The following is a 21,517-nucleotide window of genomic DNA, read 5'->3' as shown; positions in this document are numbered from 1 at the left end:
GTCAAGTGACCGTAGCAGGAAAGGTTAACACGGTATTTATGCAAAACTGGCATGCAAAATGGTAGAGAAGAATGCACACTTGAACTAAAATATGTGAATCAACACAGGACATTAATACCAGAACTGTCCCACCACATTGTTGAAGAGAGAATATCAGACATTACTGACTACTGATTGACAGATACACCCAGATCTCCAATCATGTATTTTAATGCTGCATCAGATGAAATTTGTAACATAAAAGACAAGTCTTGGTTGAACAGGTAGCTTGTCTGTGTGAGAAATCACACTTTTTTTTCATGACTGGCCTCTGGTGGCATCACAGTAATGCAGCCATATGAGGGCACATGCCAGTCCAATCTGTAGGCTGATCCCAAGCCCGGAAAAATACAGAGGGTTGCGTCAGGAAGGGCATCCGGCATAAAACTGTGCCAAACAAATATGAGTGTTCCTCGAAAGCAGTGGTCTCAAACTGGCGGCCCGTGACAATATTTTCTGACTCCCACTTTAATTGAAAGTTTAATGTTAGTGCGGCCTTCGAGTTTTACATGAATGGCAATTTTACAGGGTTTTGTGCAAAGCCAACCAATCATGGTGGGGTGTATGGTTCCTGGGCACGTGCAAGCAGAGAAATAGCGTTGCCTTGTAGCATTTTACCAGTAGTTTTGTACACCGATTTGTTGACCCAAGCATCTTTAATTATCTTTTTTCATTCATTAATTTTCTGAGCCGCTTATCCTCACCAGGGTCGCAGTGGTGGGGATGCCAATCCCAGGTATCATCGGGCAAGTGCCTACAACTGAGTGTTGGGATTTTGAATGTTGGGACTATGACTGGAAAGGCTCAAGAGTTGGTTGACATGATGATTAGGAGAAAGGTTGATATACTGTGAATCCAAGAGAGCAGGTGGAAAGGTAGTAAGGCTAGAAGTTTAGGAGCAGGGTGTAAATTATTTTACCATGGAGTAGATGGGAAGAGAAATGGAGAAGGGGTTATTTTAAACGAAGAGCTGGCTAAGAATGTCTTGGAGGTGAAAAGAGTATCAGATCGAGTGATGAGGCTGAAATTTGAAATTGAGGGTGTTATGTATAGCGGCTATTGCCCACAAGTAGCATGTGACCAAGAGTTGGTAGAGAAATTCTGGAAGGAACTGGATGAAGTAGTTCTGAGCATCCCAGACAGATAGAGAGTTGTGATTGGTGGAGATTGTAATGGACATCTTGGTGAAGGAAACAGGGGCAATGAAGAAGTGATGGGTTAGTATGGCATCCAGGAAAGGAGCACTGAGGGACAGATGGTGGTGGACTTTGCAGAAAGGATGCAAATGGCTGGAGTGAACACTTTTTTCCAGAAGAGGCAAGAACAAAGAGTTACCTAAAAGAGTAGCGGTAGAAACACGCAGGTGGATTATATTTTGTGCAGACGATGTAATCTGAAAGAGGATACTGACTGTAAGGTAGTAGTAGGGGAGAGTGTAGCACGATAGGATAGGATGGTGGTGTGTAGGATGACTCTGGTGGTGGGTCGTAAGATTAATAAGACAAAGGTAGAGCAGAGAATCACGTGATGGAAGCTGAGAAAGGAAGAATATTATGCAGCCTTTCAGAAAGACAGGCTCTCGATGGACAGGAGTTGGTGAAAAACTGAACTATGACAGCCAAGGTGATCAGAGAGACAGGCAGGAGAGTACTTGGTGTGTCTTCTGGTAGGAAAGTGGAGAAGGAGACCTGGTGGTGGAACCCCAAAATAGTCATAGAAGGAAAGAGGTTAGCGAAGAAGAAGTGGGACACTGAGAGGACTGAGGAGAGGCGAAAGGAATACATTGAGATGTGATGTGGGGCAAAGGTAGAGAAGGCGAAGACTAAACAAGAGGCATATGATGACATGTTCACCACGTTGGACACAAAAGAAGGAGAACAGGATTCTACAGGTTGGCCAAACAGGAGGATAGAGATGGGAAGGATGTACAGCAGGTAAGGATGATTAGGGATAGAGATGGAATTGTGTTGACTGGTGCCAGTACTGTGCTGAATAGATGGAAAGAATACTTTGAGAAGTTGATGAATTAAGAAAATGAGAGAGAAGGAAACGTAGAACAGGTAAGTGTGAAGGAACAGGAAGGATTAGCAACTATTACAAAGGATGAAAAATAGAACGGCAGTTGGGTTCTGATGACATACCCTTACAGAATACATACAGAATTCTTGAATGTGACTTATGATTTAAGACATCCCTGGACAGCTTCTCAACTTTGGGCATGTAAAACGTAACTTTAATCTTGAAACATGACAACATTTTGGAGAGGTGGCTGTGGCGCTTTTGACCAACTTATTCAACAGAATACTGAAGGGTGAGAAGATGCCTGAAGAATGGAGGAAAAGTGTGCTAAATCCCATTTTTAGGAACAAAAGTGATTTGCAGATCTGTGGCAACTGTAGAGGAATAAAGTTGATGAGCCACACAATTAAGTTGTGGGAAAGAGTCGTGGAGGCCAGACTCAGGACAGCAGTAAGTATCTGTGAGCAACAGTATGGTTTCATGCCTAGAAAGAGTACCACAGATGCATTATTTGCCTTGAGGATGCTAGTGGAAAAGTACAGAGAAGGTCAGAAGGAGCTACATTGTGTTTTGTGGATCTAGAGAAAGCCTATGACAAAGTACCAAGAGAGGAACTGTGGGACTGCATGTGCAAGTCTAGTGTGGTAAAGAAATATGTTAGAATCGTACATGACATGTATGAAGGCAGCAGAACAGTAGTGAGGTGTGCTGTAGGTGTGACAAAAGAATTTAAGGTGATCGTCAGGGATCATCTCTGAGCCCCTTTCTGTTTGCTGTAGTCATGGATAGGCTGACAGATTAGGTTAGACTGGAAACCCATTGGACCACAATTTTCATAGATGAAATTGTGATATGCAGTGAAAGCAAGGGTCAGGTCGAGGAACAATTAGAAAGGTGGAGGCAGGCACTGGAAAGGAGAGGAATGAAGATTAGCCAACGTGAAAGAGAATACATATACGTGAATGAGAGGAGTGGAGGGGGAAGAGTAAGGCTCCAGGGAGAAGGGATAGCGAGGGTAGAAGACTTCAAATACTTGGGGTCAACAATCTCGCGAAATGGTGAGTGTAGTAAGGAAGTGAAGAAACGGGTCCAAGCAGGTTGGAACAGCTGGCGAAAGATGTCTGGTGTGTTATGTGACAGAAGCGTCTCTGCTAGGATGAAGGGAAAAGTTTATAAAACAGAGGTGAGGCCGGCCATGATGTACGGATTAGAGACAGTACCACTGGAGAGCCAACAGGAAGCAGAACGGAGGTGGCAGAAATGAAGATGTTGAGATTCTCTTTACGAGTGAGTAGCTTGAATAAGATTAAAAATCAGCTTAAATGAAATGAAAGTTGGATGTTTTGGTGAGAAGGTTTGAAAGAGCAGACTTCGATGGTTTGGACATGTCCAGAGGCAAGAGTGTGATTATTTTGGTAGAAGGGAGCTGAGGATGGAGTTGGCGAGCAAAAGAGCGAGAGGATAATCAAAGAGAAGGTTGATGAATGTTGTGAGGGAAGACATGAGGGTCGTGGGTATTAGAGAGGAAGATGCAGGAGATAGGCTAAGACGAAGAAAGATGACACACTGTGCCGACCCCTCACGGGACAAGCCAAAAGGAAAAGAAGGTGGCGGCACGGTGGGGCAGCTGTAGAGCATTGGCCTCACAGTTCTGAGGACCGGGGTTCAAATCCCGACCCCACTTGGATGGAATTTGCATGTTCTCTCCGTGACTGCATGGGTTTTTTCCGGGCACTCTGTTTTCCTCCCACAGCCCAAAAACATGCATTCATTGGAGACTTTACAATTACCCCTCGGTGTTGTCTGTCTCCATGTGCCCTGTGATTGGGTGACAACCACTTCATGGTGGAGTCTGCCTTCTACCTCATGACAGCTGGGATTGGCTCCAACACTCCCCCGCAACCCTTGTGCGGATATGCGGGTCAGAAAATGTATGGCTGGATGGCCTGTGGTCCTGTTACTCTGGAGGAGTCATTTTTTCTTGTTTTTATGGTGTGTGCCATTTCCAATAAATTTCCCTCAGCAAAGTTACGTGTGTGAGGGAATGATGTTCACGTGTATGATGTGGCTCTTTGTTGTCACACAGTAAAATCTTGATCTCGGACTGGTCGGCCACCCCTGGCCTATAGAGACATAAGAGGAAACGGAAGGATGGTCAGTTGCTCAGCTTGCTGCTCACAAAGGTTTTTTGTGAGCTTTTTAAAATCTCTCCATGTTTGATACTTCAAATACCCGAAGATAACACATATAGTGCTTCTGTCACCAGCATGGGACAAGGGGTATGACCCAAATGCAGGATTCCAAGGGAGTGACATGATGTCAAGGGTGGTTTTATTTCAGGCAGAGGTCTTACACAGATAGGCAAAGGCACAAAAACACGTGGCGAAAAGCAAGGTCCCAAAACAATAAAATGAGGTTGGATAACTACCAGGCAAAAACAAGGTTTAACGAAACTTGGCCGTGGTGGCACAGGGACACTGACCGTGACAAATACACAACAAGAAGCTCGTATGATCACGCAGACTAATGCAGTCTCATACAACGAACTGGCAACTAGCTTTCAACACACAAGGCTTAAATACATGGCATTATTATTTTTATTATTATTATTATTATCAATGAGGCGTCGGCGAGGAGCTCCTTCTGGAGGCAGCCTTGCACAGGGCAGTGGCCTTGCCACAGCCCTGACAGCTTTGGTGAATGTGTTGACTAAACGTGAACCTTTGGGATGGATCGTTTATGAACTGAGAAAGCACATATTATTTTATGAAAAGGAAATGAATGATTTGGTGAATGCATCTTTCGAATTAATCTTTTTAAGAAATTGATTCGAGTGATTCAGTACATGCAAAAGAACTGTCATGCCCATCACTAATGCTCTCTAGTACTCTGTTTTTGTGTTTTTAATCAATTTTTGGAGACATTAAATGTCTCACTTTTACAGGGGAAGACCACCATGGAGTCTACCCCGGATTTTTTTTTAACAACTTTCACAAATTTGCACACCGCTTTGCCCCCCGAGTTACTCGCTGGAACAGGGACAAAAAAAAGCGTCATCATGTAGGGAGGTGAGCCAGGATTCAGTTGAATTTCCAAAGGAGAGGACACAGATTGGCGTTCCACCTTACGAATCTTTGCTCCCCTCCCAACAAAATGGATGAACATCATCTTCTGATAAAGACCAGCAAAGACTTGGGATGTTACATCGCCCTGTGCTTCATGGAGACTTGGCTATGCGAGGCTGTCCCCAATCGGGTCGTTATGCTCCCTGGCTCTGGTCTCCAATGGGCGGACTGCGACGTGGAGTTATCAGGGAAACAAAAGTTATCAGGGATAGGCAACCTGTGGCTCTTTACCACTGACCTAATAGCTCACTGGAGGTTATTCAAAAGTGTATGAAAATGGAAAAAGATGGGCGATTAAAAAAAATAATCTGATTTGAATATGGTTTCTGCAGGAGAAACATGACAAATATTCTTAAATGTTTTCCATTGCTGTAAAAATGTTGGGATATATTTCAACATTTCTGTCAATGAAGATTTGCATCATAACCTATGACAGCTGTTTCTCTGAGCTCTGCATGGTAAGTGAGTAGAAACCTGTTTGAAGCATAGAATGTTCTTCCTAGTAGTAATTTATAAGAAATACACATTTGGGGTATTGCCATCTTTGGATCAACGTACCTGTGCAAACAGACATTCTCAAATATGAACATTGATTCCAAAGAGTGCAACCGCCTCCCAGATGAGAGCTTGCAGTTATGTTTCAAGATTAAGTTACATTTTACATCTCCAAAGTTGAGAAGCTGTCCGGGTATGTCTTAAATCATAAGGCACATTCAAGAATTGTCTTAAATGGTATGTAAGTCTTCAATGCACCTTTTGCTTATATCATACAGTTTTTCATACTGAATTAGAATCTGAAATCTATTACGAAGGACACTTTTTTATTTTTCGATTATTGGCAAAAATTGATCACACATTGCTGGATTCGCCGGAATTACACGACCACACAGTGGAAAAACCCGAGAAGGGACGTGAAGTCGGAAGTTGAGAGAAACATCATGCCACCATCACCAGCCACATCTTCAAATGTAAATGAAAACAGCTGCCAATGAAGGTACCGAGCAAGCACTCAGACCCAGGGAGGACGACATGCCTCATGTTGGAAACACTGACTGGTAAGCATTTATGAAATAAACTGATAAATAGTAATGATTTCAGTATCTTGAATGTATATACGAAGTTTTCGGTCTTGTTTTAAAATTATGCAAACCCCTTGTATTTAGTCTAAGTTGATATAATTTCACAAATAAGGATTTCAATGAATGAAATCCATTAAAAATGGTGTCATGTGAATTTGACAGCAATAACTGATCATAATTTGTTTCACCACCAATATAATTTCATGTGGTAAACTGATGCCATAACCAGACAGTACCCAATTTTCCCAAGATGTCATGAGCAAAACTGCTAAACTTTATACTGAAAGCTGCAAACTGGTTCTCTTGTGGTTTTGTTTCGGCACTAAATGCTTAAAATAGAAATGTAAATGGGGTGGATGTATTCTGTGTACTGGAGTGATATGGGTCTTTGAGCTGTCAAAGTTTGTGAATGTGAACAGATTTTTCATTTTTTTTATTATATCTACAGGTGTGCATGTACCCATAGAAACAACAGAAGAAAGTTGTGGTTGCCATGAGAGTCAACATATTCAACAGAAAATGGCAGATTATCCAGATTATCTGATGCAGTGCACTTGGGATTTATTGCCAGATGTCTGAATTGATGAGTACTTGAGGTTGCAGATATCCAATTCAGACAATAGTATAGGCAGGGACTGTATTTTCCACAAGAAAAGTAAGAGCTACTTTAAAAATGATCAATATTAATATTTCTCCAAATCAGCCCATCTTTTTTCAATTTACATTTAGATTTTTTGAAATAAAGAATTGTTTACATTATTGATACTGAATGCAGCCCTATGGGGGCACAAACCAGTGCAATCTGTAGGCCGGTCCCAAGCCCGGATAAATGCAGAGGGTTGCGTCACGAAGGGCATCCGGCGTAAAAACTGTGCCAAACAAATATGAGCGTTCATCTAAAGAATTCCATACCGGATCGGTCGTGGCCTGTGGGACTCTCCGATCTACGCATAAATTAGAGTAACCGTAGTCACAGCGATTCTGTGCCCTTTTATTTGTTTCTGTCCCGTTCAGTTGTTAGTTTGCCCCATAGTCATCGGACCTTGCTGCATGTCTTTTGGATTCCGCCTAGCGGAGCGTTTTTGTACCTCTGCCTTGTTGGACTGCTACACAGTGTATGACCCAGTTTCCGGAAAAAAAATACATTGAACATTATGCCTCTGCCTCGAAGTCCTGCATTTGGATCCACCCCCGTACTGGAGGTCTACGACACTTGTTCAAACAAAGTCCCATTCTGGAAAACTGTTATATGAGTATATTTTCAGGTCTATACTGCTTATAGACAGCTTGTGAGATGGTGTTGGGGAATTGTAGGTAGAAAAAAGCGCGTGGCACTTCCATACTGCTGTGTGGCTACGATTTGTGGCAGATGGCCAAGAGTACAGAGGGTTTAAATGGTCTACATCCTGATTTTTTTTTGTCTTTTTGTAAATGTTGATGTATATGGTTGTTTATGAAGTAAACATACACCACAAAACTAAAATCATCGCATTTTTATTGAACTGTATTCTTACATTGTGTATAAATATGTTTCTCTCATAACATTTTCACTAAATGTTTATTTGGTCTGTCAATATGAGCATCTTGAGGCCACCTGAGGTTGAAATACATGTTGCAGTATCCTGCTTGGAAAAATTTGCTCTCTTCGTTTGCACATACCTGACCCACTGTCGTCTGAGGCTTGGGTCTTTGGGAAAATAATGTCAACAGTGACCAGAATAATTTGAATTCCTACAAAATTGAACCACACACATCTTCACAATTTCTACGGATTGGCTTGATCTTACAATCACAAAGGAATTCTCGAAACAAATGGGTTTTTCTTCGGCATCAACAGCCAATGCTATGGAGTATAAGATAGTCCCACAGCAGACAGGTCTCCTAGCTTTGATGTCAGAGGTAAGCCACAGGAAAGGAGGCCTTTTTCAGGCATGGGAAACGAGGTCAAAGTTTGCGGACTTTAATTCACAAATACTTTTATTTTTCAGTAAATACATCGACCAAGATATGTATTTTACGGTACAGTTGAACATGTATTTTCGTACAGATAAGATAATTTGTGTTACAAAATTTACGTTACATATACATTAAGTAGATATTTAGCAATAAAGTGTCTGTGTCTATAGTTTCTGACTTTTGTCAGTATATATTTGGAATGACACAGAGGTATATTATTGTGTTTTGTTGCTCAGGTCCGAGGATGGCTGCATTGTACTGTAGATGTCAAAAGAGTCTTCTCTTATTGCTTTTTTTTGTCTTTGTGTCTGATTCCACCATTAGGGGGTAAAAAGAAGACAATTGTGCATTATTTGTTGAGAAATGAAAGTGGCTCATTTTCGTAGGATTTACCTTTTCAAAAATCTGCTGTTTTATTTCTGTATTGCAATTGCAGCCTGTTTTTTAATACACGCTGTCTGTTGCCCAGTAAGTGGGTAAGAGGATGGCATTTTATTTCTATGGGAGGTCTGAAATTACAGGAGGCATGTTCCATTATTTTTTGAATACTTAAAATAATTGACCAAAAAATGTTCTTTATTATATTTATATAATTTCATCAATGCAATGAAACAAATTCAGTACTGGAAGTTAAACATAAAACCATCATACAGCAGAGTACAGGGAGTATTTCTGTTTTGACTTGAGATGTTTTGACTTTAAAATGCCCGTCCCCCGTCTGACATTTTGTTTAGCGAATGTGCATTGTGCTTGTCCGTGTTTGTGCGCCAGGAGCATCTTCACATTTTTCACGTTCCTTTTTAGACATTATGGCCCCAAAGAAGAAATCAGTGTCTTTTTGCAATGCTTCTTTAGCTAAAAGAAAATCCATTACCATGGAAACAAAGCTCAAGATCATACAAAGATCGGAGAAAGGTGAAACACTGATGAACATCAATAAAGAGTTAGGCTTCAGTCAGTCGACCATGGTGACAAATATTAAAGACAAAGCCCTTATTTTAGCGCATGTGAAGGATTCCATTTCTACGTCAAATGCAATGATCGCACAAACAAAGTTCTTTGATACTTGTCGAGATGGAAAGGTGACTTACGTTATGGGTTGAGGACCAGATTCCTTCGCAATTTCTTATCCACAACCTCAGCAGTAATGGTAAATACAGAATTTAATTTTTTTCAATGTATTGGTTTTTCTATACAAAATATTTTGATGTGAATTCTGACTTTAATGGTGGAATGTGACTTACAATAAAATTCGAGTTACATTCCCAGCATAAAAACAAAACTCGTTTGTAACTCAAGGACTCCCTGTAACACGGTGTGTCATTCAGTCCAACATGCGCTGCAGGAAAAATAAATAAATTAGAAATAAATAATTATAAATTATAATTTAATCATCAATGTTCGTGATGTCATTTGGATGTTGACCTAATATAGATAAGGCTTTTTAATTTTTTGCAGCTCCAAACAGATTTGCTAATATTATTTTTTTGGTCCAATATGGCTCTTAAAACATTTGGGTTGCTGACCCGTTCTATACATTCTTAGCCACTTATCCTCACAAGGGTCGCGGGAAGTGCTGGAGCTTATCCCAGCTGTCAACAGACAGGAGGAAGGGTACACCCTAAACTAGTTGCCAGCCAATTGCAGGGCACATAGTGTCACGACCCATCGGAACGGAGGTAGGACCCAAATGCAAGGCTCGGAAGATGCAAGGTAGTTCGGGGAGAAACGTTTATTATTCCGTGGTCGGGGATCGGGCAGACAGTCAGGTGCAGCAGCGGTAATTGTTACGTCGGGTGAAGAGAGCAGGTGAGCGGGCAGGCAGGAGTCGCTACACAGGAGAACGATCAAAGCAGGCAGAAGTGTCAAAGGAGTCAGGCTTACGGGGTTGGTCGGAGAATAGGCGAATGTCGGTACACACGAGTTGTCGATCAGGGATACGGGAGTACTCGAACGGGACATGAAGCTCAACGATCTGGCGCGGACCAGTCGTCATCGGGGTCATATCAATACACAGGTTAATCAGCCCGCATGAGGCGCAGGTGTGCGCCTGCCAATCAGCGCAACTGCGTGGGAACCCGCACAGCCCGGGCTGGAGGGGCAGGATCATAACAGTACCCCCCTCAAAGGCACGGCTCCCAGACGTGCCTTAACGAAAGAAACAGACAATAATTAACACAGGCAGGGGTGGGCGGAAGGGGGGTCTGGAGGAGGGCACACCCCCCCAACCCCAGTCTGGTGGCCATCCAGGCCACCACACGTGAGGCGTCTGGGTGGACAGGTCAGGAGGATGACCCGGACGCCAAGCACCAGGATCCCCACGGGGCGATTCGGGCAGACGACCTCGGTGAGGAACCAAACGGCGAAGCAGGAACCAGACCGAGGCAGGCAACTGCTCCGGACGAGAACCTCCCAGGCCGTGGTTGCGAGAGGACCAGGGATTGGTCGCCACCAAGGCTTGATCAGGAGGCAGCCATGGATTGGTCACCAACGTGGCCAGGTCATGAAGCGGCTGGGAGCCCTCAGGAGCGAAGAGGATGATGGAGAGAAGGACCAGAGCCATTACCGCCACCATCACAGCCATCCCGAAGTCTCTCCAGCTCCAGGATGGCTCATCAGAACTCCCCAGCTCCTGTCGCCGTCGAGACAAAGGTGTGGGATGGCCGCGGACCGGACGCCGGTGGTATTCCTGGACAGGAATGTGAGACGGCTGGGGAACCGTCGCCACCCCTTGGACAGGAACGTGAGAAGGCGGCAGCGACATCACGACCTCCTCCTGGACGGGAACCTGAGAAGGCAGCAGCGCCATCGCCACCTCCTGGACGGCAACGTGAGGCGGCTGGGGAACCGTCGCCACCTCCTGGACAGGAACGTGAGAAGGCGGCATCACCACCTCCTCCTGGACGGGAACGTGAAGCGGCTGCGGAACCGTCGCCACCTCCTCCAGGACAGGAACGTGAGAAGGCAGCGGCAGTGCCACCTCCTCCTGGACAGGAACGTGAGAAGGCGGCGTCAGTGCCACCTCCTCTTGGACAGGAACCTGAGAAAGTGGTGGCACCATCGCCACCTCCTGGACGGGAACATATGGACGTGCACGTCGCCGTCGGAGTAGGAACAGGGGACGACCGCGGGCCAGTCCCCGACGAAGCAGGAACGGGGAGCGACCGCGGACCGGTCGCCACTGGTACTCCAGGGCACGGATGAGAAGCGGCTGCAGAGACGTCGCCACCTCCTGGACAGCAACGTGAGGCGGCATCGGGTCGGTCCCCACTGCCACGTGGGCTTGCAGTGCATTCGTTGAAACGATCCATTTCCAGGGCGACGTGAACGAGAGTCGGCAGACAGTCAGTCGAAACTGACACGTGTGTGTGTTTCGGGAGCGGGTCAGTTCCAACTGCCGCGTGAGCATGAGTCCGTAACGAGTCCGTTGAAACTGACACGTGGGCGTGTCTCAGGAGCGGGTCAGTTCCAACTGCCGCGTGAGTTCTGCTCGGAACAACAGCCAAAACCTCGACGTGGGAATGGCGAGGAGGTGGATCCGTTTCCATAGCTACAAGCGCTTGGCGAGGTGGCGGGTCCGTTCCCACTGCAACGTGCACTTGGCGAGGTGGCGGGTCTGTTCCCACTGCAGCGTGAATCTGCGTCAGCAGCGAGACTGTCGTCGTTGCGACGTCAGCGTAGCTCGGCTGGTTCGCCAGTCCTTGCTGGACCTGGGCTGTGAGAGCCGCCAATTCGGCGCTCTGCCGCTCTATCTGCGCCCGCATTTTGCGGCAGAACACCTCGTGATTTGGTGGCTCCTCCTCCCTCTGAGCTGGAAGCTTCGCCACCAGCTGCGGGTCTGCCGGTTTCGCCGTTGCCAGCGAGGAATGGGAGGACGGTGTCTTAGTCGTCGCGCAGCGGGAGGCACAAGGGAGCGCCCGGGTGGGGCGTCTCCTCTAGCCGCCACGCGGAGGCCCCGGGTAGATGGCCAAGCGGGTTCCCACAAACGGGTTAGTGTACTCGGACCTACCGGGCGAAGACGCTCGGGTGCTGGAAACGCAGGGAGGTGATACAAACTGACTGGGATGAAAGACCGGGCAAAGAGATTCATAATCAAAATCATCGGAGTCGTACTCAGGCAGCCGGTCATACAAATCAAGGTCCTCCTCATATTCCGAAAAGTCAGAGTCTAGAAGAATATGAGGAGCCGGACGGGTCGTGGCCGGGACGTATTCATACCTCGCTGGCGGAGCGTAAGACACGGAGGACGTCAAGGAGCCTACGCGGATTGAACAGGCTTGGTCCTCCGGCAGACGGTCTACCTTGCGTCGGTCCCGGCGAAGCCGGGTCTTTCCTGCTGGGTCCTGTTTTGGCCAGATTGTTCTGTCAATACCCATCGGAACGGAGGTAGGACCCAAATGCAGGACTCGGACAATGCAAGGTAGTTCGGGGAGAAACGTTTATTATTCCGTGGTCGGGGATTGGGCAGACAGTCAGGTGCAGCAGCGGTAGTTGGGACGTCGGGCGAAGAGAGCAGGTGAGCGGGCAGGCAGGAGTCGGTACACAGGAGAACGATTAAAGCAGACAGAAGTGTCAAAGAAGTCAGGCTTACGGGGTTGGTCGGAGAACAGGCGAAGGTCGGTACAGACGGGTTGTCGATCGGGGATACAGGAGTACTCGAACGGGACATGAAGCTCAACGATCTGGCGCGGACGAGTCGTCATCGGGGTCATATCAATACACAGGATAATCAGCCTGCATGACGCACAGGTGTGCGCCTCCCAATCAGCGCAACCCCGCGGGCACCCGCACAGTCTGGGCTGGAGCGGCAGGATCATGACACATAGAGACAAACAGCTGCACTCACAATCACGCCATCGGGCAATTTAGTGTCAAATTAATGTTGCATGTTTTTGGGATGTGGGAGAAAACCCACCCAGGCACGGGGAGAACATGCAAACTCCACATGGGATTGAACTTGGGACCGCAAAACTGTGAGGCCATCGCTTTCCAGTTGTTCCACTGTGCTGCCCCTCTGTTCTATATCAATGAATAATATATACCTTTACATCTTCTCACTATATATAAATCTATTTTTAACTAAACCACAACAAAACTGAGACAATTGGTTTTGACGATAAAGAAAAAGATAAAGAACTGCTGTTTGTACATATCTGGACTGCCTATCAGGTGCTCTGATAGATTCCGGCCTGATTTTCAACAGTCATCAAATCAATCACAAAAACTGCCTTTTACCATCTCAAGAACATATCAATAGTGAAGGCTTGCATGTGTCAAGCAGACCACGTAAAGCTAATCCATGGTTTTATCTCAAGTAGACTAGACTCCCCAAAAGAGCATTAAACAACTGCAGCTCATTCAGAATGCTGCAGCTCGGGTTCTGACCAGAACAAAGAGGTCAGAGCATATTACACCAATACGAAAGTCCTTCCAGTGAGCTTTAGAATAGATTTTAAAGATCTGCTACTGGTCTATAAATCACTAAATGGTTTAGGCACTGCTTACAGAATACAAACCCAGTAGAGGTCTGAGATCGACAGACTCTGGTCAAATAAAGGAGCGCAGAGTCCAAGGCAAATATGGTAAGCAAAATGTACACACAGTGAAAAAAACAAGTATTTGAACACCCTGCTATATTGCAAGTTCTCCCACTTAGAAATTATGGAGCGGTCTGAAATTTTCATCCTAGGTGGATGTCCACTGTGAGAGAGATAATCTGAAAAGAAAAATCCACAAATTAAATTATGACTTATATTTCAACGATTTTTTTGTGTGATACAGCTGCAAATAAGTATTTGAACACCTGAGAAAGCCAATGATAATATTTGGTACAGTAGCCTTTGTTTGCAATTAGAGAGGTCAAACCTTTCCTGTAGTAGTTCACCAGGTTTGCACGCACTGCAGGAGGGATTTTGGCCCACTCCTCCACACAGATCTTCTCGAGATCAGACAGGTCTCTGGGCTGTCGCTGAGAAACGCGGAGTTTCAGCTCCCTCCAAAGATTTTCTCTTTGGTTTAGGTCTTGAGACTGGCTGGGGCACACCTGAACCTTGATATGTTTCTTACGGAGCCACTCCTTGGTTTTCCTGGCTGTGTGCTTCGGGTCATTGTCATGTTGAAAGACCCAGCCACGACCCATCTTCAATGCTCTGACCGAGGGAAAGAGGTTGTTCCCCAAAATCTCACGGTACATGGTCGCGGTCATCCTCTCCTTAATGCAGTGCAGTCGTCCTGTCCCATGTGCAGAAAAACACCCCCAAAGCATGATGCTACCACCCCCATGCTTCACAGTAGGGATGGTGTTCTTGGGATGGAACTCATTATTCGTCTTCCGCCAAACACGGCTAGTTTAATTATGACCAAAAAATTCCATTGACTCCTCTGTATCATCCAAATGGTCATTGGCAAACTTAAAATGGGCCTTGGCATGTGCTGGTTTAAGCAGGGGAACCTTCCATGCCATGCATGATTTCAAACCATGCCGTCTTAGTGTATTACCAACAGTCAACTTGGAAACGGTGGTCCCAGCTCTTTTCAGGTCATTGACCATGTCCTGTCGTGTCGTCCTGGGCTGATTCCTCAACTTTATAAGAATCATTGAGACCCCACGAGGTGAAATCTTGCATGGGGCGCCACTCCGATTGAGACTGACCATCATGTTTAGCTTCTTCCATTTTCTTATGATTACTCCAACAGTGGACCTTTTTTCACAAAGCTGCTTGGCAATTTCTCTGTTGCCCTTTCCAGCCGTGTGGCGTTGTACAATTTTGTCTCTGGTGTCTTTGGACAGCTCTTTGGTCTTGGCCATGTTACAAGTTTGAGTCTTACTGATTGTATTGGGTGGACAGATGTCTTTACGCATCTAACGACCTCACACAGGTGCATCTGATTCAGGATAATACATGGAGTGGAGGTGGACTTATAAAAGCAGACTAACAGGTCTTTGAGGGTCAGAATTCTATCTGACAGACAGGTGTTCAAATACTTATTTGCAGCTGTATCACACAAATCGTTAAAAAAATCGTACACTGTGATTTCTGGATTTTTCTTTTGAGATTATCTCTCTCACAGTGGACATGCACCTACAATGAAAATTTCAGACCCCTCCATGATTTCTAAGTGGGAGAACTTGCAATATAGCAGGGTGTTCAAATATTTATTTTCCTCACTGTAAAATGAACAAGTTACCAACAGAGGTGACGTCAGCCCCAATTATGAATGTTTTTAAATTTAGGTTGAAAACTTTTTTCCCCTCATGTTTTTAAGAGCATTTTCACTTGATATTTCTTGCACTGTACATTGTTTTTAATTGCACTTTTATTTTTCATTTTTAATACATGTATTTTGTCATTTTTATTCTTTTTCCCCAGTTTTAAATGTTTTATTCCTTTGTATTCAAATCCTTTAAATCATGTAAAGTATATTGTGTTATCTTGTGTATGAAATGCGCGATATAAATAAATTTCCTTTAAATTTGTTTGGCCCCTTAACTTGCATGCCTGCAGGAGTTGGTTGTCACTCCACCTTTACCAAACCAGAGCTATTATGCAGCTGGACAAGGATGCATGGCAGGCTTGGGTTGGTGCCATTGCAATGACAGCTTCCCTTGAGGTGGTACCGCAGAAACAGGTTGTTGGGACTGGGGAAGGTGTCCTAGGTGGTCCAAATGAGTAAGCCTAACCTTGCTTGGGGTATCTTTCGTGTCATGAAACTTAATGTTCTTGTTGACTCCTCCTCCACTCTGACACATCTTAGAACGATGGAGGCATAAACTGGAAAGGAGAGGAATGAAGATTAGCCGAACTAAAACAGAATATATGTGCGTGAATGAGAAGGGCGGAGGGGGAAGTGCTACAGGGTACAGGGAGAAGAGATAGCGAGGGTGGACGACTTCAAATACTTGGGTTCAGTAATCCAGAGCAATGGTAATTGTGGTAAAGAAGTGAAAAAGCGGGTACAAGCAGGTTGGAACAGCTGGTGGATGGTCTGCTGGTCGGATGGCGGTGTGTTATGTGACAGAAGAGTCTCTGTTTGGATGAAAGGCAAAGTTTATAAAACAGTGGTGAAGACGGTCATGATGTATGGATTACAGATGGTGGCACTGAAGAAACAGGTGGCAGAAGTTAAGATGTTGAGGTTCTTGCTCAGAGTGAGCAGGTTGGATAGTATGTGAAATGAGCTAATTGCACAGCCAAAGTTGGATGTTTTGGAGACAAGGTTCTCGAAAGCAGACTTCGATGTTTGAACATGTCCAGAGGCGAGAGAGTGAGTATATTGGTAGAAGGGTGCCAAGGATGGAGCTGCCAGGCAAAAGAGTGAGAGGAAGACAAAAAAAAAAGGTAGATGAATGTTGTGACATGAGGACAGTGGGTGCTAGAGAGGATGCATGAGATAGGCTTCGATGGAAAAAGATGACAGATAACGGGACAAGCCAAAAGTAAAGGAAAAGAAGAAAAAGAAGTAATGTGATGTCTTGGGCTCCTTCAGGACCAGGACAACTCGGTGTGATTGATGGAAACATTATTTTTTTGTTTAATAGAAAATCCTGGAGAGTGTTCAGTCATCAGTTTGTGACCCCAAGCCACAGCACAATTGGATTCTATAGCAGGATAACAATCCAAGACACACCAGCAAGTTTGCCAGATAATTTTTAACATTGTGTTTCCTTATTCAATTAATCAATTAAATTTAAAAACACCATTTTAAGTTCACTTGCATTATATTAGTCTAATATTCTAATATCTGTTTTATTAATGCATTTTATCTGTTTTATTATCTTAAAGAAAGGGGGCTAACTATGAGGAAAATTAAAGAATTTCAGAAGGGAGAAAATAATTCATTTATAAGACATGTATACTGTCATGATTTGAAGTTTTGTAAAGAGAAAATAAATGATTTGCCAGATAATTTTTAACATTGTTTCCTTATTCATTTAATCAATTAAATTTAAAAACACCATTGTAAGTTCACTTGCATTATATTTGTCTAATATTCTAATATCTGTTTTATTAATGCATTTTATATGTTTTTTTATCTTAAAGAGGAAAATTAAAGAATTTCAGAAGGGGGAAAATACTTAATTCATTTATAAGACATGTATACTGTCATGATTTGAAGTTTTGTAAAGAGAAAATAAATGATTTGATAATTGGATTTAAATAGCTGCAAAAAGAACTTCAAACATAAAACACACCAAAAACTATTTATTCCAATAAGAATCTTGCATGACTGCTTTTTCATAAAAAAATGGAAAAGGTTTTACAGGATGACTTGACATTGGAACATTAGACCTTTTTTATTCAGAACAAACACTGGATATCACTATACAGTGTTGGTTATCTCGACTTCAAATTTCAAATGTTCTTTTCATAGCGTTTCGTCAACATTAGCGAAGTAAAGTTCACTTTTCTATCTAGTTCAATCAGAGATATCGTGAAACACACTGCCCCACAAATTAATTAAAATAAGGATAACAGGAAGCAATATTTGTTCCCAGAAATTATTCACCTGAAGGTGATGAAGTGATAAGTTTACTGCGTCTCCCCAACTGACATAATCCGACACTCTGATGGGTAAATAATTTTCATGAAAACATTTTATTCAGATAGCGATGGTGAATGCAGGGGTTTGCCACTCACTGGGCTATTGCTGTAGGGATGCCAGTTACCCCTCTCTCTTTCCTTGTTTTCATGCTTGTGCTTGTGTTTATGCTTGTGCTTTTTCTTTTTCTTCTTCTTGTGCTCATGGTGGTGGTGTCCATGCTCACCTCTGTGTTTCAGAGGTAAGGACAGGGTGTCTTTGGATAAGGATGGTATCGGCGTGGGTGGCATGGATAGTGTTGACTGTTCGATGGATGCTGGCTCTTTACCTTCAAAGAGAAGTATCACCTGCTATGGTAAATCAACTAAACACAAACAAATTAATTATTATTGTGTTTTCTCACCTGGTGTAGAGGGTCTGTCCAGAAGATTGAGGTGATGGTGAATGAAGGCCTGACTATCGTGAACAGTCTCCATATCAATATCTTCATCTTCCATGTTAAACTACAATCGACCAGAACAAAACAATCGTAACTATGCAATCTATCAAAATTAAATATCCATCCATCCATCTTTGAGTCACTTATCCTCACAGGGGTCACGGGAGTGCTGGAGCCTATCCCAGCGGTCATTGGGCAGGAGGCGGGGTACACCCTGAACTGCCTGCCAACCAATTGCAGGGCACAACAATCACATACACAATCACACCTCAGGTCAATTTAGAGTCTCCAATCAATACATGTTTTTGGGATGTGGGAGGAAACGGGAGTGCCCGGAGATAACCCACATTGGCACGTGGCACATGCAAACTCCACTCAGGCGGGGCCGGGATTTGAAGCCCTGACCTCATCACTGTGACAAAGACAAACAAAATCCATAAAAATCATTGTCATCATCACCATACTTACTCTGATCTTGTGGCGGGCGACTCGACAATTATCATCCTGATGCTGCAGTGTCTGTCCGAGTTCTGGAGGGGAGCCCAACTGAGTCTCTGCTTTTCTCTTGACGCCCTGAGGAGGCTGTCCTACCCCACACACACCAAGTGAAATAGGATCAGCCTCTTCATCCTCCTACATGAAAAAAAGGAGATACCGCAGATTAAGAAATTTCAAAACTAGTAGTCTTAACACATTGCAGACCACAGGAGAATCGCTTTGCGCAGGATGATTTTTCAGACATGAATGATAATAGAGCATAAAATTTAAACCAATTGTATGATTGTACAGAGGTACCTCTACTTATGAAAGTATCTACTAAGGAAAGATTCAGGCTACGAAAAGCCTGCCAGAAAATATTTGTCTCTCGTTACGGAAGTAATTCAGGATACAAAAGGAAAAAAAAGGGCGCTGGATTCAACCGAAAGTAAACATCCTGAACTGTATCTTGGTTAGAAGCGGCACGACAGAGCTGCTTTCCCATTGGCCACCGCCGGAGCACCTTCCTGGTATCACATTGGCTAAAATACATGTCAATCTTTAGCCATGACACACATCTTGTCTCTTGGTATGTGTGGCGCAATAGAGCAGCTCCATCTATTGGCTAGGACCTAGCATCTTCTTGGCATCACATCCCAACTTTGGCTCTGAGCTACGCCAATCATTTTTTTGTGGGGGTAGTGGGTGGATGTCAATCTTTACCTGTGACGCACTTCCTTTATGTTCGTCACTGAATCTATTGTTATACGCTCGCGCACACTCTCGTTGTTCAACTTCTTTGTGGATTTGTTCATCAGAGGCCCCACTGAAATTTATGTCCCGTGCCAGTGAGGAGAAAAACACAGTTGTTTTGTCCATCAAAAAAAAAACAAGAAATCGTCAAGAAATACAAAAAAGACATGCGTGCATGTGGCTTCATGGCTGCTGCTGCTCGACTTGAGAGATTCGAAGTGGAGGTTGAATTGACATTGAGGAAATTGTTTCGCTGGGGAAAGGCTAAGGAGGACATCGACGAGTTGGTTCACGAGGATCTTTCGATGGAGAAGTGAGGACATCGACGAGTTGGTTCACCACGAGTATCTTTCGACGGAAAAGCGAGGACATCGAGGAGTTGGTTCACACACGACAACGCAGGAGCAGTTTGCTGCTTAGAGGAGTAGGCAGCCACCATTTGGTTAGCCAGAAGTAAAGATGTGAAATGAAATTCCATGACATTTTGGAATTTATTTATAAGATGATTAAGATTATTGATGATTAAGATGATTATTTATAAGATTATAAGATTTATATTTATTTATAAGCATGTTATGTGTGTGTGTATTTTTATTTTCCTTCATCTATGTTCCTCTATGTTACTATGATGCGGTTCTTTTGTGATGTGGAATTCTGGAATGTTCCGAGGTGTGCCTGTATAAGAAGACTGAGAAGGACAGTCAACAGAGCTTGTTACCACCACTCTTTGGACAAGTAGACAAGTACACGCCACACTGCATTCTGCCTTTCATTTTTGGACATTTCTGGACATTTGTTAACTTGGAATATTGGCTGGAAAGAACATTTGCCTGGTTGTTCAACTCTGGTGACTATTCATAGCTTGGCTCAACTACTCGGTCTTTGAACTTCTATTCTGTTTTGATTGTTTTATTTTTGTGTTGTGTTGTTGTGTGTGATTAAATTGTCTTAAAAACGCAATACAACTGCTTTGTCATATTTTGCTGGTTTGAGTTTGGGGATTTTAGTCTAAATTCACACGTACCAAGAATCATCCGGAAAATATGTTAACTAGTCGGGCGATCACTCACTTCGATGACATTTGCCTTGCACATTTCCGCAAGATTATTAAAAGCTATCAAAGGCAAACATCCTTTGATTGGTACTTCAGGAAACATTGACAGTTAATGTTAGTTTTGAATTTTTAGTTTATGGAATTTAGTTGTGAGGGTGCCTCTCCCTCAGATGATGCCACAATCCCTTTTTGCTGACCACACACTCAACATCAAAGGTAAATGAACAATTTTTCATTATTCTTTACATCATGTATATTTTGAATACTTATTTTTAAGGTAAATGAACATAATTTTGTATTATTCTTTACATGATGTACACTTTGGAAGCTTATTTTTGGTGGCGCAGGGCCCCCCAAAAAATTGGAACCTTTTTGACCCTCTTTACCACCCTTGGAAGCAATAACTGAACTTGAGCATTTGTGATAATTGGGGATGAGTCTTTCACATTGCTCTGGAGGAATTTTGTCCCGCTCTTCTTAGCAGAATTGTTTCAATGCCACTATACGAGGCATTGCAATCAATAAGATGAATTTTTCATGATAAGAACTTATAGATAGAAGCTTACTTTCCTTATATTTCTGCTTGACTTTTTTCACATGAATTTAATTTTCTTTGCAGATTGAAAAGTTTTGGCGATTGAAAAAAAACATGGCCGACCAAGAAGCATACTCCAAGATTGAACAGTGGTCAGTCATCAAGTTTTTGGTTGCTCAAGGGTCCAAACCAGTTGAAATTCAAAGGAGAATGTCAACTGTGTTTGGTCCATTTATCTTGGAAATCAACACCATTGAGAGTCTTGATCTTAAAGCAGCAGGACAAATTGATCTCCTAATAAAGTCACTTGGCCCTGAATCCATTCAACATGCACACTACATTAAAGCAGTAAATAAAAGCAAAGCATCTGTAAAAAAAGATTTAATTTGGGCAAGACCAGAAGAGGTGTCTGGCTCACCAGAGGCTATAGAGGGCACTCACTTTGCAAAACAGGATCAGTTTCCCAAAATAGGGCCCAAAGACAGCAGTAAACTTAAGAGA

The 21,517-nt window shown here is 43.6% G+C and overlaps 1 protein-coding gene and 1 long non-coding RNA gene across 11 annotated transcripts in view; one reads left to right on the top strand and one right to left on the bottom strand.

The window, feature by feature from the left end:
• The first annotated feature begins 5,401 nt into the window (after positions 1 to 5,401).
• Positions 5,402 to 6,884, top strand: LOC133500309 (uncharacterized). The gene is made up of 3 exons (XR_009794861.1): positions 5,402 to 5,641; positions 6,074 to 6,238; positions 6,711 to 6,884. It is a non-coding gene; the product is annotated as an uncharacterized LOC133500309 (long non-coding RNA).
• A 10,519-nt stretch (positions 6,885 to 17,403) lies between these two features.
• Positions 17,404 to 21,517, bottom strand: part of taf2 (TAF2 RNA polymerase II, TATA box binding protein (TBP)-associated factor) — a 172,836-nt gene continuing 168,722 nt past the window's right edge. For all 10 annotated transcript variants that reach the window (XM_061819042.1, XM_061819045.1, XM_061819040.1 and 7 more), the window contains 3 exons: positions 18,666 to 18,830; positions 18,162 to 18,261; positions 17,404 to 18,086 (listed from right to left, as the gene is read on the bottom strand). In XM_061819042.1, coding sequence (XP_061675026.1) covers positions 17,815 to 18,086; positions 18,162 to 18,261; positions 18,666 to 18,830 — 537 coding nt within the window. In that variant the 3' untranslated portion in view covers positions 17,404 to 17,814. The remainder of the gene's footprint in view (positions 18,087 to 18,161; positions 18,262 to 18,665; positions 18,831 to 21,517) is intronic.

This window comes from Syngnathoides biaculeatus, chromosome 5 (genome assembly GCF_019802595.1).
Source record: "Syngnathoides biaculeatus isolate LvHL_M chromosome 5, ASM1980259v1, whole genome shotgun sequence".
In the NCBI taxonomy this organism is placed as follows: domain Eukaryota; kingdom Metazoa; phylum Chordata; class Actinopteri; order Syngnathiformes; family Syngnathidae; genus Syngnathoides; species Syngnathoides biaculeatus.
The sequence above is the reverse complement of the archived record's forward strand: the minus strand, read 5'-3'. Positions and strand labels throughout refer to the sequence as shown.